Raw genomic sequence first — 15,982 nt, 5'->3', positions numbered from 1 at the left:
CGGACATGTGTTGTCAGCACATCTGGGGAATACAGTCTACGAGTCCGAAAGGAAATTTGCTGGGATCGTTCAAACTGCGATATTGATCTTTGTTATTTTTTTTCGCCGAGGGATGCACTTGGCATGAGAATCAGAGGATGGAAATTGTTTGGGAGGTGCTTTTTCTTCTGCAAGCGAATTTCATCGTCTGCATTTCAGGTACGCAGCTCACAGGGCGGCGGGGGGTGGGGGGTTGGGGGGGATACCAAACACAGGGGTCCCAGACTTCCCCTTAATAAGGGGCAGGAGGTAGAGTTAAACCCAAATCAAAATAGTTGAAAAATACATGAACGATGTATTGTGAGTGCATTGTGACAGAAATCAGCAACTGTCAATCTCCCTCCCTTTAATTTCAGTATCTAAGTAGTAATTATGATACATTTGTTGCTCCCAGACTTCCCCTTAATAAGGGGCAGGAGGTAGAGTTAAACCCAAATCAAAATAGTTGAAAAATACATGAACGATGTATTGTGAGTGCATTGTGACAGAAATCAGCAACTGTCAATCTCCCTCCCTTTAATTTCAGTATCTAAGTAGTAATTATGATACATTTGTTGCAATAAATAACCACAGTGTACTGAGGAAGCTGAGATGCTTAAAATTCCTATCGTACCTGATTGTGATAATGAATTGCAACCTTGCAGCAATCCCAGAATTTCATAGCTTCTGAAGTTCTTAAACTGGTCTGATCTGAGGATCTTAAAAGGCTTGTGGTTCAGTGGCAGAGTTGTCACACAGTTCAGGGTCTGCAAAAAGGGAGGAATGACACTGATGAACGTGCCTCTGCTTTTAAAAGGAGCTTTACTGTGGCCGTGCTCTGAAAATTAATTATAAAAAATAAATAGCCCCATTCAAAGAGCTCCTTGGTGGCTGGGATTCCAGCTTTAGGCTTCTCATTTAAATGTTGCAAAGATCTCTCCCCTCCAGTATGTAGAAGTCAGGTAATTTCAGTTGTCACCAGAGCTTGTCCAATTAATGAATAGGCACGGCTGGGCATCTAGCGTAAAGGATTGGAACAATTTATTCTTGGGGAAAACACTCCCTTGTACTGCAAAAGCCCTGGCTGCCTTGTTAATTTGTCATGTCAGTCGTGCTGGAATAATTATGTTGCAGGAGGCAGGAGTGGGGAGGTGGCCAGTTTTCTAGTTTGGGACACTTCAGGGAGCCCCATGGGGATCCAGGCTGCCTGCGTCTCCCGCTGTTCCACCGCTCTGCAGGCTGCTTCTGCCCTCGAGTCATTGCATAAGTCCGGAAATGGGAACATGAGCAACACAGGCAAGGCACTGCCAGGGCAAGGTGGGGGATCCTGGTGGACTTAGCGCTGTCCAGACTGGAGGTGCTTAAAAGGAGGTCCAGAGCTTCTTTCGGACAATGCAGAGATTGGTGTGGGCCAGATCCCAGCTGCAGCCCCCAGCCAGCAGCCCCTGCAGCATCTCTCCCTGGCAATCTTCGGCTGGTAACACCTAAACCGACATTTGGGGTGGCAGCATCTGTATCAATTTGTGTTGCCTGCATCTGCCCCAAAACTTTTTTTTATTCCTGAGCAAATAGCGTTGCTGTTGGCTTTGTGGGGTACATCAGCCCTTCTTCTATCCCTGCAGACTGGTGCCATCTGCTACCAGGCACCCGGGTGACACTGGCAGCACCCCGGCTGACCTTCCACTTGTGCCCAGTGGTACCATCAGAATAATTCATTCTCTCACACTTTAGAACAGCAAAACCTGCTGTCTCTTGTCATTTAAATCTCACACTTATCTATTTAGCTCAGCGTGATGTGCCACCTGTCCAGTTCCCTTCAAATTAGGCTCTTCTTGAAGTATCACAGTGAGAATGGAAAAACGAAGCTCATGACTTTCTTGGCCACAGTAATATCCTGAGACAGAAAGAAGCTGTCCCATTCTGTGCAGGTCCTTATGCCACACATTTAGCTGCCAGTGTTTCCTAATTTCCTCCCCTCCCCTTTCCTTATCTTCAGACATGGAAACCCAGGCTCCTGAAACTGACAGTGGGATTAGTCCTGCAGGGGCTCTCGTCGCTCTCCATCTCCCTCTAGCACTAAGAATGGACTGATATCCATCTTCATTTTCCTTTTCTTTTTGGGGGGGAAGAATAAAGTGAATAAGTGAATGGTGGGATGCTTTTGCTGCATGTATAAAACTGTGATTTCAAATAATTAATTTTGACTACACAGAGGATGTGTGCACTTTTTAGCCTTTCTTTTTTATTTCCTAGGGATTTTTATTTTTTTTTCAGGAATCCTTAGTATTTGTCATCTTGGTAAAAAGGATTAAGATCTGTAGATACCTGACGGGCACTAACGCTTTGTGTCTTTCCTCTGTCATCCTTTTTTACACTATGTTTTGTAGCATATTATCTAGCTGGGCATGTTTGGATAGAGGTGTAAGAGAAGGTGTAATTAAGCCTGTTAGGATTTGCCTCAACACTGGATTCCAGCAACTGTATTTTTAGCACTTCTGCACTGCACATTCATTCAACATCTTACTTAAAAATACCACTAGTCGAGTACAGTGCTGCAAATTACAGGAACATGAAATAAGGATTGTGGTAGTAGTCTTTTTTCTTCCTCTTCTTCCCCCCTCCACCCCCAGCCCCTTTCTTATTAAACCAGTTGTTTCAGCAATGAAGAGGCAAGACTGGCCGTCTGTGCACAGATCTTCCCTCAACATTAGCAAATGCTTGATTCAGTGTCTATTTAAACCTGTGACAGCCCTCCTACTAATTCAGTGGTTATTTGGATTAGAGCCTATTAAGGGCTGCTGTTCAAAGGGATGATGTCAGTCACTGAATTTAATAGACTATTAAGTTAGTTTATCATCTTAGTAAAGTTATTTATTAAATATCTATTCAATATTATGTCACATTGTCTTTTGCTATGTATTCACATGATGTTTAAATATAAATTATGCTGAATGTAGCACTTAAGCTGTGTTTCTTATTTAAAATAAATAATTAATTGGCTTTTTGGTGTCTCTCACATGCAACAATTTTTGTGAGACCTAGTATATGGAAAGTAATTTTATGTATTTAAGAGAGGCAGCTATATTTTCAAGATATTTTATACCTAACATGTTTTTTATCCGTTACCTGTGTCTATGATAGATTGCTTGGAAGAAATTATACTGAGATTTAGGAATTAATTTTTTTTAGTTACTGGCCCTTGTGTTTGGAAAATAATTTTTATGTGAACTCTGTAAACTGAATATTTTTGTTTTCTTGACATACTGAATTAAGGCTTTTGCTACTTGAAACTGCTTTTATGAAAGAAGAATCTAGTTTGTTCGTGCAGATGCAGATACAAAATAACAACAGATTGAGGGACCATAAAAAATTTTTCTATCCTTTATAAGGAAATGAAAGCCCTCTCTTTGCTTCTAAGTCCTGATGCATATTTATTCCTATGAGTTGTGGTCTCTGAGGAAAAACAGTTATGATTTGTATTACGGCTTTTTATGATTTTGTTCCTTAATGATTCTACAAACATAGAAGGAACACAGGGTAGTGGAATTAAAGATGTCCTGTATATAGAATGCTGAATTAAGACCTCTCTGGCTGTTGTTCCTTTGAAGATGCAGAGAATCATAGCACAGGGATTATTCTGTCTACATAGAAAGAGGATAGTAGTTGTTGGTATGATGTCCAGTATTTGCTTCATGGATAAGAATACCACCAAAGATTAAGATCAGTGTTCTCAGGTGAAATGTTGTTGATCCTATAATGGCTGACACCTTTATTTGTATAGTCATTTGCATAAACCATGAGCAATTTTTTTATTGGAAATGCTACTGTCATGGGCACTGATTAAGAAGGTTTTTATGTACATTTTCTGTTAATCCATCAACAAAATGGTTTATAGAACCTGCATGTTCAACATCTTTGCGGTTTCCTATGGTTTGATATATTGCCTCTTATTGTTTTGGCTTGCAGGAACCAATATGGATGAAATTCATGCAAGTCTTATAGCTCTTTTATTATTTGGAAGTTTTTCCATCCTTCACTATCATCTTCTAGTCAGATCCCTTTTATGATGTAACTTCTTTGGTCTGTTTGGCAGCACACAGGGGTCATAAATCATGTATCATGAACAGTTAAGATAATATAAAACAAAATCCTGTGCATCAAGGAGTCCAAGGACAATGAAGAGAGACTTCAGGGTCCTGGGACAGCTGGTTAGGGGGTCTGGAGCACAAATAGTGTTTGCCTCCATACCTGTTGCAAGAAAGGATGAAGAGATAAACAGGAGGAGTCTGCAGATCAATGCATGGCTACACGACTGGTGCCACAGGCAGGGCTTTGGGTTTTTTGATCACAGGTACGAGATACCTGGCCTGCTGGTGGCAGGTGGGATGCACCTGTCCCAGAGGGGCAAAAGGCTTTTGGTGCAAGAATTAGCAGGGCTCATTGACAGGGCTTTAAACTAGATATGAAGGGGGAAGGGGAGATAACTGTGCCTGTTAGGGAAAAGCCCAAGAGAAACATACCAGGGCTTGAAGGATGGTGGACTAGGGAGGATTCTCACTCTGTTGTTTCACTTGAGAGAAAGGACAGATGTTTAGAAATCATGGAAGCACGAGAAGGGTCTGGTAGGAAATGGAGCCCACAGTGGAAAAAAGGTGTTGGAATCATTAGCTCATCTGAAGTACATCAATACCAATGCACGCAGTATGAGCAACAAACAGTGGGAGCTTGAAGCCATGATACAGCAGGAAAACAATGACATAGTGGCTATCACAGAAACATGGTGGAATGCATCACACAACTGGAGTGCCACAATCAATGGCTACAAGCTAGGGCACAGTGATCATGAGATGAGTTTTTGATCCTTGGAGAAACAAGGAGAGGGGTTAGTAAAACTGCCATCTTAGACTTCTGGAGGCAAAACTTTGACTTGCTCAGAAGACTGATTGACAAAGTCCCTTGAGAGATTTCCTTGAAGGATAAAGGAGTCCAGGAAGGCTGGACATACTTCAAGAAAGAAATTTTAAAGGCACAGGAGCAGGCTGTCCCCATGTGCCAAAAGACCAAAGGGACCTTTGGCTGGACCTTAGGGAAAAAAGGAGAGTCTATGACCTTTGGAAGAGGGGACAGGTCATTCATGAAGTCCATAAAGATGAAGTGAACCTATGCAGAAAGATTTTTTCACAGAAAGAGTGGTTAGACACTGGAATAGGGTGCGCAGGGAGGTGGTTGAGTCACCATCCCTGGATGTGTTTAAGGGTTGTTTGGATGTGGTGTTGGTGGATATGGTTTAGGGGAGAACTTTGTAGAGCAAGGATGATGGTTGGACTGGGTTATCCCAAGGGGCTTTTCCAGCCTGAATATTTCTATGATACAATTCTATGAAGGGATTCCACTGTGTATTGAGCATCTGATGTAGCATCTCCTGGCACTGAGAGCTGGGGGTGTATTAGGAGCAGAGTTGCACTTCATTTTCTGTCTTCTTGCTTCTGCAGTCTCTGAGCTCTGACTACCTGGCATAACACAGAGTTGGCCTATAGGAACTGTACATTATGCCAGAACTTGGAATATCTGTTGAATAATGATCTGCAAGATCTGCTAACTCTTCTTCTCTTAGCATTATGCAACCTGAGGTAATTCAAGCTAAAGTAGTCATATAGAAGAATATCAAGGCTCTAATCAAGTCCATCAGTAACTAACAGTGAATGGTTCATAGTGATGTTTGGACAAAAGTTTTGAAACTAGGTTAATTATCCTCAAATAGTGTCATGGAAGGGGCCTTTTTCTGGCACTTTTGTTAAGTAAGAAATGTAATATCCTAGGGAAAAGTATTATTCATAGCACAGATATACACTCGCAAGAAAGTAATCTCTAGGTATATAGGAAGGTATAACGTGCAGCTTGATGCAACTGGTAACTAAGAGCTTTTGGCATCCAATCCATCATAGTGTTCTTTTCTGCTTTGTCCCATATCCACAGCTTCACGTGTGTGGGCAAACCTTCATGCCTGCATGGAGTTTGTTGATGTTACTGAAAATCCACGTGGATTCAATCCTCCTGCTCACATTCAAACACAGGATGGAGGCCATATGTTGGATCCAAAGACTCTCAGTTCCTTAGCACTTGAATGCTTTCTCACTTCAGAGATGTTGCTGCCTTTTCAAAAGGTGTGAAGATGTTTCTGCTTTAAAATTCTATGGAAATAGGCTTGTAGTTTCCTATAAATGTCTGCTTTACTTTTTGCGTGTGTGTCCTGTGTTTTTTCATAATTCTATTTTTGTTGTTAGTTTTACAGCTAGAGCACGACCAGATAGGCGCTAAGGTGCCAAAACAACGCACATATTTTTAGCATCTGTAAAGGTAGTAGAAGAGAACATTTATGAATAGTTTTTCACATATTATGCTGAGCTATTTTCCATCCAGTAAATTAATGGAAATAAACTGGTAATTGCTGCTATTCTTTTCCAAATCTCAGTGATGAAGATACTCAGTTTTCAAAGGGACCTCTTTGCCTTGTTGTCTTGCCTTATTGTTAATGCAATTGAACTAGATACCGTGCCTCTAAGACAAAAATTACTAAAAATAGGAATCAAATCCCAACTCCAATGAGCCCTCTCAATTCCAGGGTATACTTTTTAGTCTTTAAATATAACTGATGTCATAGAGAAGTTTTGTCCTTGATACTCTTGGGAAGGTTTATGTTTTTAAGTCTACAATAACAAGATTTTAAATTCAGCAAGGACTGAAATGGCTTTCCATTTGCATTATGAATGTTCCTTGTACACCAATGAACAAGGAATTCCTTCTGATCCTAAAAGGCTTTTTAGTTTATTTGTCAGTATTGGTCAAAGTATCATTTTCTTACTTGGTTGAAAGGTTGTAATTTAGCAGAGGAGGGAGATGCTGTTTTCATTGTTACTCATTGGTTATGGCTAAACTTGACATGGCAAAAACTGAAGTGGATGATTGGCCCATCTGGGCTGTTAATAGGAGACTATATAAAAACTGTTTTGTCATTATCTCATTACCAACTCAAGCAGCAGACAAAACTAGATGACAGTTAGTTATGGACAACACAGTTTTATCTGATGTAATATTGCCAGAAAAACATCACAGCAGCTCTAATTCATAAATAACTAATTAGAATTCACTTTTTTAGAAAATACTAAAATTAATATAAAGATAGATAACACCCATAATGTTGTATGTTCATTTTGACATTTTTCATCAGTTTATCATTAGTGCTGTAACTGATCAAGTTCAGAATATTGTGTGTTTGTTGCGTGGCTTTTAAGTATAGAACAGAGAGATTTGTGCACCGATTGGTCTAAAGTCTCTTATAAGCTCATGCAGGAAGGAGGAAGCTAAGCAAAGTTATCCTTTTTTTCCTCTCTAAATGTGTTGACATCTCTAGCTTTTGAAAGTAGCATTTCAGTGGATGAATTTAGAGGGAAAACAGGGTTTTTGAAAAATCATCCTCTTGTCAGATTTGTGGGTTGTTGCCAATTGAAGTTCTTTCCTACTGTTAACTGCTGTAGTGCCCTATTCTGCTTCAAGAATAATCCTCAAAGTGGAGATTTTTTGTTCTATCACGAGTGGAAAGACTAGCACAGCAGGACTCCTACAGAAATTGCTGTATTAATACTAAAAGAGAAAGATAATTAGTGACAGAGAAAGGTCTTTTGGTACAAGTGATTATGGAAAACTGCCCGGTTTGAAGTGATGTTGGAATGATCCCATCCTCCAGCAAACTCTGCCTGATAGCTCTGCTGTTGGTAGGATGGTGGTTGGGTAACTGAGGGAGCCAGTTACAAAGAACTGCTTCTGCCACAGCTAAATTTTGCTTGGCATGGTGACATAGTAGGGCCTGCACAAAGAGCATTAATTTGCAGTTGCCATTGTGGCAGAGAAAAGAAACTTTCTTCAGGAAAAAGGTAATGCTGAAGATTTGTGCTCACCAGCAGAGAGGGGTAACAATACTTCAACAGTGTCCCTTGAAAGTGACATTTTATGGAGAATGAGCTATTTTTTCATACATAGGTGGAAAGCCATACCATTTGGAGGTGAGGTGTATAATTTCCCATGTGGGAAGCTGCGGTTATGGAAGGGAAAGTCTGCTGCTTCTGGAATGAAAAGGTGTTTGATTGACCTCTTGCTGATCCTAATTCTGCTATGAGTGTGAGAACAACTTCTGTGACTGAAATTTCTCTGAATGGGATAGTGCCGTCTAGATTTTTCTAAGAATGAAAGGTATGAATGAGAAGAGCCCTGTTATATTTCAGTCACAAAGAAAGAAAAAAATACTATTTTCAGTGGCAAAGCTGGGAACCGTTTGCACTGAGCATGCGGTGTTGGCCGCACTTTCACAGATGGAGAAACTGAGGTAAAAAGTCAGGTGAAAGATCACCCAGCAGCAATTTAAGTAATTACAGTCCATTTTCACTCTCATTTCTGCCTTGCAGCACTAGAATAACCCTACCCCTTGCTTCTGGTCACAGTGTGACACTGAATCACCTCACTGAGACAGCAACTCACCTCACTGAAACAAGGGGGCATGGGGTCTCCATAGAGCCAGGGTCAGGCGGGAAGGCAGCAACAGGCCCCAGGAGGAGCCCACAGGCTCTGCAGCCACGTCCCCCAGCTCTGGGGTCCCGCTGCTTTGTCCACACCAGCTCTGATCCCTGACTGCCAGTCTTTGGTCAGGCTTTGGAGAGAACTGTGAGAAGCCACGTCTGGTGCCTCAGCTGTTCTGAGCTGCCTTCAGCTGCTTTACTCCTCAGCTCGCTGACTGGACTGACCAGCTTGACCCGTCTGAGTCCTCGCTGGGGACGTTTCCTCACCTCAGCCCTGTGTGGTGCTGGCAGGAGGGTGGCTGACCTGCTCTCCTCAGGACGAGAGGCTGTGTCCCACAAGATGGTAGCTGCCCCTGCGGCACTGCCGGCCCTTGCAAACTCCTTCTAGAAATACCTTCATGAAAAGGATTTCTGTGAGCTACACACTAACGCTGCCTTTCGTTTCCTGGCGGGAAGGACAACAGCAGCAGCCAGGCACGCCAGATGAATTCAGTGGAGGATGAAACCGGCTCCAAGAAACATAAAATGAGTATTTTTAAAACCTATAGAACCTAAGTCCCAGCTGAACAATGAGTTTGTGGTCATTTCTGCTCCCTTGCCTCTTGACTTCATGCAGTTTGCTTCTGCTAGATTTATCCTCAGTATTTAAACTTGTGGGACTCCCCTGAGAGTGAAGGGTCACAGAACAGGGCCTGGTGTGTCCCCTCAGAGGCTGGATCTCTCCTTCACTCCCTGCCTGTGTATTACAAGGTATTTTTTCACTTCATTGTAATAGTAGTGAAGTTATCATGAGGTATAATTATGGTATATTTAAGAATTATATCAATTAGAATATAACTTAAATTGATTTTCAAGAGTTAGTATGATATTAAGGTAAAATTCAGCACCCGAAAAGGTTACTCCATAAACATTTCATATGAATTTTGCTTTAATTCTGCTTAAATTATTAACATTCATTCAGTTAGTCTCTTTATGTTTTTCTTGTGACTGCAAGTAGCCAATAGGTTCCTCAAAGTGCAGCACTTTGCCTCATGTTTCACACCAACTTAGCACAGATGTAGGTGACAACAGAAAATTAAGGGTGCTAGAGGTTTTGGCCCTAAATTTTCTCTTTGAAATTTGCTCTCTCAGCAGACTAGCAGGTCCCTTTACAAGGTCGTTAGTTTTTGGATATGCTGTGTGGTGAAATCCTCACCCCAGGGCACTTCACCCATGGTGTCTGTAACTACCTGTTTTTACTTTCCAGTATATTCACCTGGCTTCACCATTTGACTTTTTTTGTGTGTGTTCACATTCATATTTATAAGAGGTATCTTATTGTTACAGTATGTTTCTTTTGTGCCTGCTGGATAGCAAAGTAATCTACAAAGAATCCACAGTTTCCTCTCATTTGCCCAGATGATCCTGAGGGTATTGTGTGGCAGTTAGTAATTGCAAGTGGGATTTAAAGTTATCTGCAGATGCATAATTTTTTACCTTCAGCAGCCCCCTGGCACTCTCTCCAAGTTGTTAACAATTCATCTTTGCCAGTCTGTAATTGTGCCTTTGCTCTAGAGTCACAGATACTTAGCTCTCTGTGGAACAGGATGCAAAATAGAGCAATAAATATTATGATTTATTTTTATTAGGTAGCATAAGTCTGTTTTCATACTTGCAGGCTAAAAACTTAGTCATCCTCTTTAGTTTGTATTGTTATACATTAGTACACAGATTTAGCATAATAAAAAACTTTAAAAAGACATACTTAAGTCTTTTGCTATATCTGAGTTTTGATATGCAATTTTATAAAACAGCAAAGATTAAGGATGTGCTGAAGTGCTTTGCTGAAAAAAAAGGAGTAGCAGTGGTATAATATGCAAGTAATACAAAATTCTTTGGAAAAGCCCAGCTAAAATGGGCAGAAATTTTCATAATCTCTGATTAAATTATATGGTTTTGTAGAAAATAGCTTTTGATCCAGGTAAAATCGTATCTGTTTTTTGTGTGGTAAAGTTACAGATTTTTCTAGTGTGACTAACCTAGAAAGAGAAAGTGTACAATCAGAATTAAAATAATCTAAATTGCAATTTGTTAATTCCCACTTTATGAATGTCCTGAATGAAACAGACACCATTTTTCACAATAGTAAACAGATTTCCCTTGGACTATGGTAAACAAAACAAGAAAGTTACAAAGGGAAATATCAAGAGATGAGTGGTAATGCATAAAGCATTTTTTGTGCCAACCTCTGTTTCACCTCTTTTCCAGCAGAAATGTTAATTTTCTTTTGCTCAGCCCTCTAGTCTTGATACAAAGAGAAGGTTCAGTGTACAGACATGGACTATGGGGCTGCAGGGCATGACTTGTGGATGGACAGTGCCACAGCCACGTTGTGTGATGAAGGAAGACCCACTCTACCAGGTGGTGCCAAAAGTGGTCCTTGAAGTCCTTTCTATTCTTTTGTCTGGGACTAAAAAAATCCAGACATGTCCTCTCTACTGCTGAGAGAAGGTTGGATGCATATTTAATATGCATCAGTAGAAAAATTCCTCATGTTTTACATGGTAGGTATAACCCAAACACATAAACATGATACAAATGTATTTTGCAGCTTTTTCCAGCCATTTTCCCTCTTTGGCTAATGCTTAACGAACAGCAGCAAGTAACTCTCATAACTAATGCTTGTAACTCTCCCATTTTTAATTCCTTACTGTATGTAATAGGGATCTTCTGTATCTACTGTGGTTTTAAATACTTTGCAGTAATAAAAGAGCCTATCTGAAAAAGCAGTCAGGCATTTTCCTTTTAAGGCTCCCTAAAAAGAACATGTGTCTTGGGTATAACTTTCACTGATATTATATAAACTGTACAGAAATAATCTCCTGGCATTTGCTTGACAGTCAACAATTCCTACCCATTTATTAAAAATCTTATGTAGAAACAAAAAAGTATTTGTTTTACACACATTTGTTTTGGATACTTTGCCAGGGAAGAAAAGACCAAGCTTTGCTAATATCAGCTAAAAATACGTGTGAAACAGTATCTTCAAATCTTAGTCTTAGTTCACAGAGGCATTGTGCAGTGGAATTACCCTGCCAAAAATGTTGGCATTGAGTTTAGTTAAGTAATATGTGGAGGTCTCTTGAATAGTCCCATTAGAAACATACTGTGACCTCTGCTGCTGGGATTCAGGTATATGAGAGAACTGTGCTTAGGAGCTTTACTAGTCATGTGGTCAGAATGATTTTCAATCACTTTGGTCATTGCTGGATTAAAATTGAGGCTGCAGAGATTAATGGTCTGTTGTTACTAATCCACTAAACCCCTGTTCCTAGATCTTTTAAATTGACTGAACCTATAGATCATTAAATTACGGAGAGATATGGGTTTGTAATGGTTTTAACTATCTTTCTTGATGTTCAGTGTTAGCAGAATCCTATTATTTATTGCTCTTTGAGACAGTGATCTTGGCTGCTCTTGAATGGAAGTGAACTTTTTATTTTTTATTTATACTATCCCATAGCACAGGAAAAGCGAGTATCATTTTAGGTGAATGTGGATGAAGAAAGCTTTATGATGTTTAGTTATGAGCTAACATTAGTAGAAGCTCAAATAAGAACAAGAGAAGTTAAATCTTGCTTTTACTTTTTTGTTACTGTCCCTAACTGTCGAAATAGCCACTATCTCCTTTCAGTCTGTCTGCCTTAAACAGTGGTTATTGTCCCCTTAAGTGGGTTTTATTGACATTTGAAGATGTGGACAAAAGTGAAATGGCTGTTCAAGCTTTTGGAAAACTATGTTTTCTAAATGAGTGCAGTTTTTGCAGCATTTAGGCTCAGGGCTATTACCAGAGATCTAGGACAGTTTGACATAATTTTGGTACTTTATTTCTGTGCAGGTGTAAGAAGTTCTGCCTGAGTGAAAAAAAATGTAAAGAAAAAAAAGGTTTTTTTAAAATTGCATTTCTGATGTAAAGGGATAGTATGTCATAAAATTACTACAAATGTATGCTACATGTTTATACAAACATACAGCAAGGTAATGTATTTTTATAATTGACTTATAATTCTGTCAGGTAATTCTGGTGGTTAAAAGAAACCCTTGTTTCATGCAACTATCTCAGTTTCTGAACCCTGGTGACTTGGCTTATTCTTTTTCCTCCTGGTTATCTCAGTAATAGTATGTCTTGATTAAGGGCTACAAAGAGCTTTTACATCTGTTCTTGTCAAAAAGCTATGTAGGATAAAACAGGCCAAAGATAACTCCTCGTGCAACAATGGGACTCCAGTTATTTCCTTCTCTCCAGATTTAATATTGTGTTCAAATAAAACTGGGACTGTGGAAGTAAACCCAAAGCATTTGAATTGATTTTTAGCAATTTCTCAAAGCTCTCTTGAGGAAGAAGAAAATATTAATGTACGACTGAAATGTGTATGACTAGGTGAAAAAGATTATTGTCTTGCCAGCTATTAGGAAATGCAGTCCTTATCCTATAGGAAATCAGCAAAACTACAGTCAAACTCACTGAGGTCAACAGATGAATAAGAATAGGTATTTTGAAACTGAAAGGAAAAAGTTACTTCCTTCTTATTTATGACAGGAATACCTGACACCAGCTAAACAAGAGGCCGGTACTCAGGTCATGTTCTAGAGAAGACTCATTTATGAGGATCAGACACCGATTAAACTTGCGACATAAGGGAATTGGTGTTTGCAGCTTCATAGACAGGCTTTGAAGCTCAGGCTTTGAAGCTTCAACTGCATGTTCAAGTGATTTAGACCTGGGTGTACATTCTAGGCCCACAGTAGGGTGGAAAACAGTACCCTGGCCTTCAGCTAGCACCTTTGCTAGCCACTGAGCAGTCCTTCCCAGATAACCTGATTCAAAAAGGAAGCATTTATTGAGTGAAGAGATACCAGGTAGTTTCTCTCTATCCCTGTAATGCATTTGTGACTGCCTACTGAATGGCTTCACGGGGTTAAGTTGAATTACCCAAGCTAGTAGCTCAAAATTTATTGTGCTGTCATACTTCACTTTCTCTGTTGAGACAGTTTAGGGACCAGGGGCTTGGCTGTCCACTGTCTAGCATCCAAAGTTGTTATTTACAAGCCCATTGAGTAGGAGAGAAATACTACTCTATTAGAATGATAGCAGTTTTTACCCACTTGGCTTGAGTGTAAACTAATAAACAGTCAGATCCTGTTTGTTAGTGAATGGAGCCAGCCCATTGCATGGGCACTGCAGGATCAGGTTCTGGGATTTGGCATTTTGGTGAGTTTGGCTTTTGGACAGAAATTAAATGCCCACTAGCTCTGTTAACCTAAATGTTTATTGCATGGTTCCAATCCAGTTTTAAAACTGACTTAAATATTTGAACAGTTGCAAAATGAAGATGTATTCTGCTCATTTTGGGGGATTTGTTTTTACAGCAGTCATACACAGAAAACCCTATTAGTGGTGGCCTATATTTTTAAAGTTTCTGCCATCCCTTAAACTCTTGGTATTGCTGCTTTTTTCTCTGTTGCTCTTAGAGGCAATATTAACAGATGGTAGGCACTGCTCATTAAATCTTCATCTACACCTCTCTGAGGACTGCAGAGATGTTGGGAATACTGCAGTAAGCACTTAGAAGGTTGAAATTTACTGTGCTATTCATGAACAGTTTTCACTATCAGTGTGTTTTGAGTCCTGTAACAGTAGAGATATGAACACGTTGGTGAAATATTTCTAATTTAGCCAAGTCTAGGTATGTGCCACTTTCTCAGAGATTGGGTAAAATGTCTGTGTTTCTTTCAAAGTTGCTGCATTTGTGCTTTGACACTGTTGTAGTCAACAACTCTTTCCTTCTATATAAATGTCTTAATGGTGGACATTAAACCTATGTATCTGTAACACTTAATTTTCCACCTTGATTTACATGTGTTATCTGAGCCACCTTTGCTTTTCCTTGAGATCACTTTCTTTATGATGCTTAGCTCTTTTTGTCCTGTCTGCAGTGATGACACTCTTTAAACATACAAGATACAGAGATGTTGCTTTTAGGCTTTCTCAACTTGAATGTATCAGTCTTAAGAGGCAGCACTTTGATGTGCAAGTCAAAAGGGCATTGTGCCAGTGTGGAATTCACCTTCTGTACGTTTCAAATTGGTGGTGAGGGATGCAGAAATCCAGCTAGCAGATAAGCATTCTCATTTCAGCTTCTTATTACTCTCATTTGGAACTGATGGGCTCTGACTAGCAATTCCAAACACATCAATATAGCCAGAAATAGGGTACTTCCTTCTTGTTTCTCTTAAGCTTTTCTTTTCTTTAGTAAAGTGTTAGATCAAAAAGGTTAAGTTGTTGTTGATTCCATGGTTCATGGAAGGTTAGGATCTAGTTCACTTTTTTTTCATAGTTGACCTGTATTAGGGTTGAAGAAGCTAAAAATTGGATAGTATATTAGGTGGAAATGAGATCTATCCCAACCATTTTTACAGAAACAAACACTTGAACCCTTCCATGTTTGACCTGGTCTAAGTGGGCACACCGTGGAGTGGAAATTCAGTAATATCTCCTAATATTTTGTATTTCTGTTCATGATTTTAACTTGGCTAGGGATATTTCATGTTCTAAAAGTAAATGAAATAAAAAGCAATTTTAAATTAATCAGTTTCAATGAAGGGCTATCAAAAGCTGTACAGGCACTCATAAAATGAAATTAACCTGGTTTACAATGATTTTGTCTATTTGGAAGAGGCTAAAATGAATGTAGTAAACCCAGTTTAAATGTATTCAGTACAATTTCTGAGCATAGGCAATAAGATTGCCTACCATACATGCACATTTTTTGTGGTGATATTTGTATCAATGTAGCATTGAGATTGGGTGTTTCCTAATGTGCTTTGCCAGAGACAAATGAGAAAGAGCTTTGATGACTGTCCACTTTTGTACTTGCTTTTGGTTCTGGTCCTAAAATAGATAGGAATCAGGTTGGTAGCTTCCAACCAAACAATCTTCTTATCTGAAGAATCACAGATATATAGATGTAGAGCTTGACTATTCAGTCATCAAATCTTAATTTATTGTTTTAAACTCTTAACTTAGAGCACAGAAACTGTCAGAATCCTTGAAGACAAAATTATTAATAACTTAAATGCTCTAAAGTTCTTTACTGCATAGCTGTTGACCTTTGAGGAGTCTGACTGCTTACTGGGATTATTTCATTAGTATTTGCACATTGACTTCCTGCCAAAAAGACAATCTGCTTTTGCTTTGCATGGTTTTGTCATTTATAAGGTCTTCAGCTGTGGAAAAAACCCCACTATGTAACAAAGAGCTGGCCGAGTTGTAAGCTTTCCAGTAAAAGCCTTCCCAGGTTAAACTCCGGTGATGCTGAGATATTACAAGTGTTTTATGTGGCCTCTTTGCCTTG

General features: G+C 39.5%; 1 protein-coding gene across 1 annotated transcript in view; it reads left to right on the top strand.

Moving 5' to 3' along the window:
• The first annotated feature begins 137 nt into the window (after positions 1–137).
• CA10 (carbonic anhydrase X) overlaps positions 138–15,982 on the top strand; it is a 160,213-nt gene continuing 144,368 nt past the window's right edge. Inside the window, exon 1 of the mRNA XM_010002683.1 lies at positions 138–198. Within this exon, the coding sequence (XP_010000985.1) occupies positions 138–198 (61 nt within the window). The remainder of the gene's footprint in view (positions 199–15,982) is intronic.

This window comes from Chaetura pelagica, unplaced genomic scaffold (genome assembly GCF_000747805.2).
Source record: "Chaetura pelagica isolate M959 unplaced genomic scaffold, ChaPel_1.0 scaffold47, whole genome shotgun sequence".
NCBI classification, from domain to species: Eukaryota; Metazoa; Chordata; class Aves; order Apodiformes; family Apodidae; genus Chaetura; species Chaetura pelagica.
This window is presented reverse-complemented; position numbering and strand designations above follow the sequence as displayed.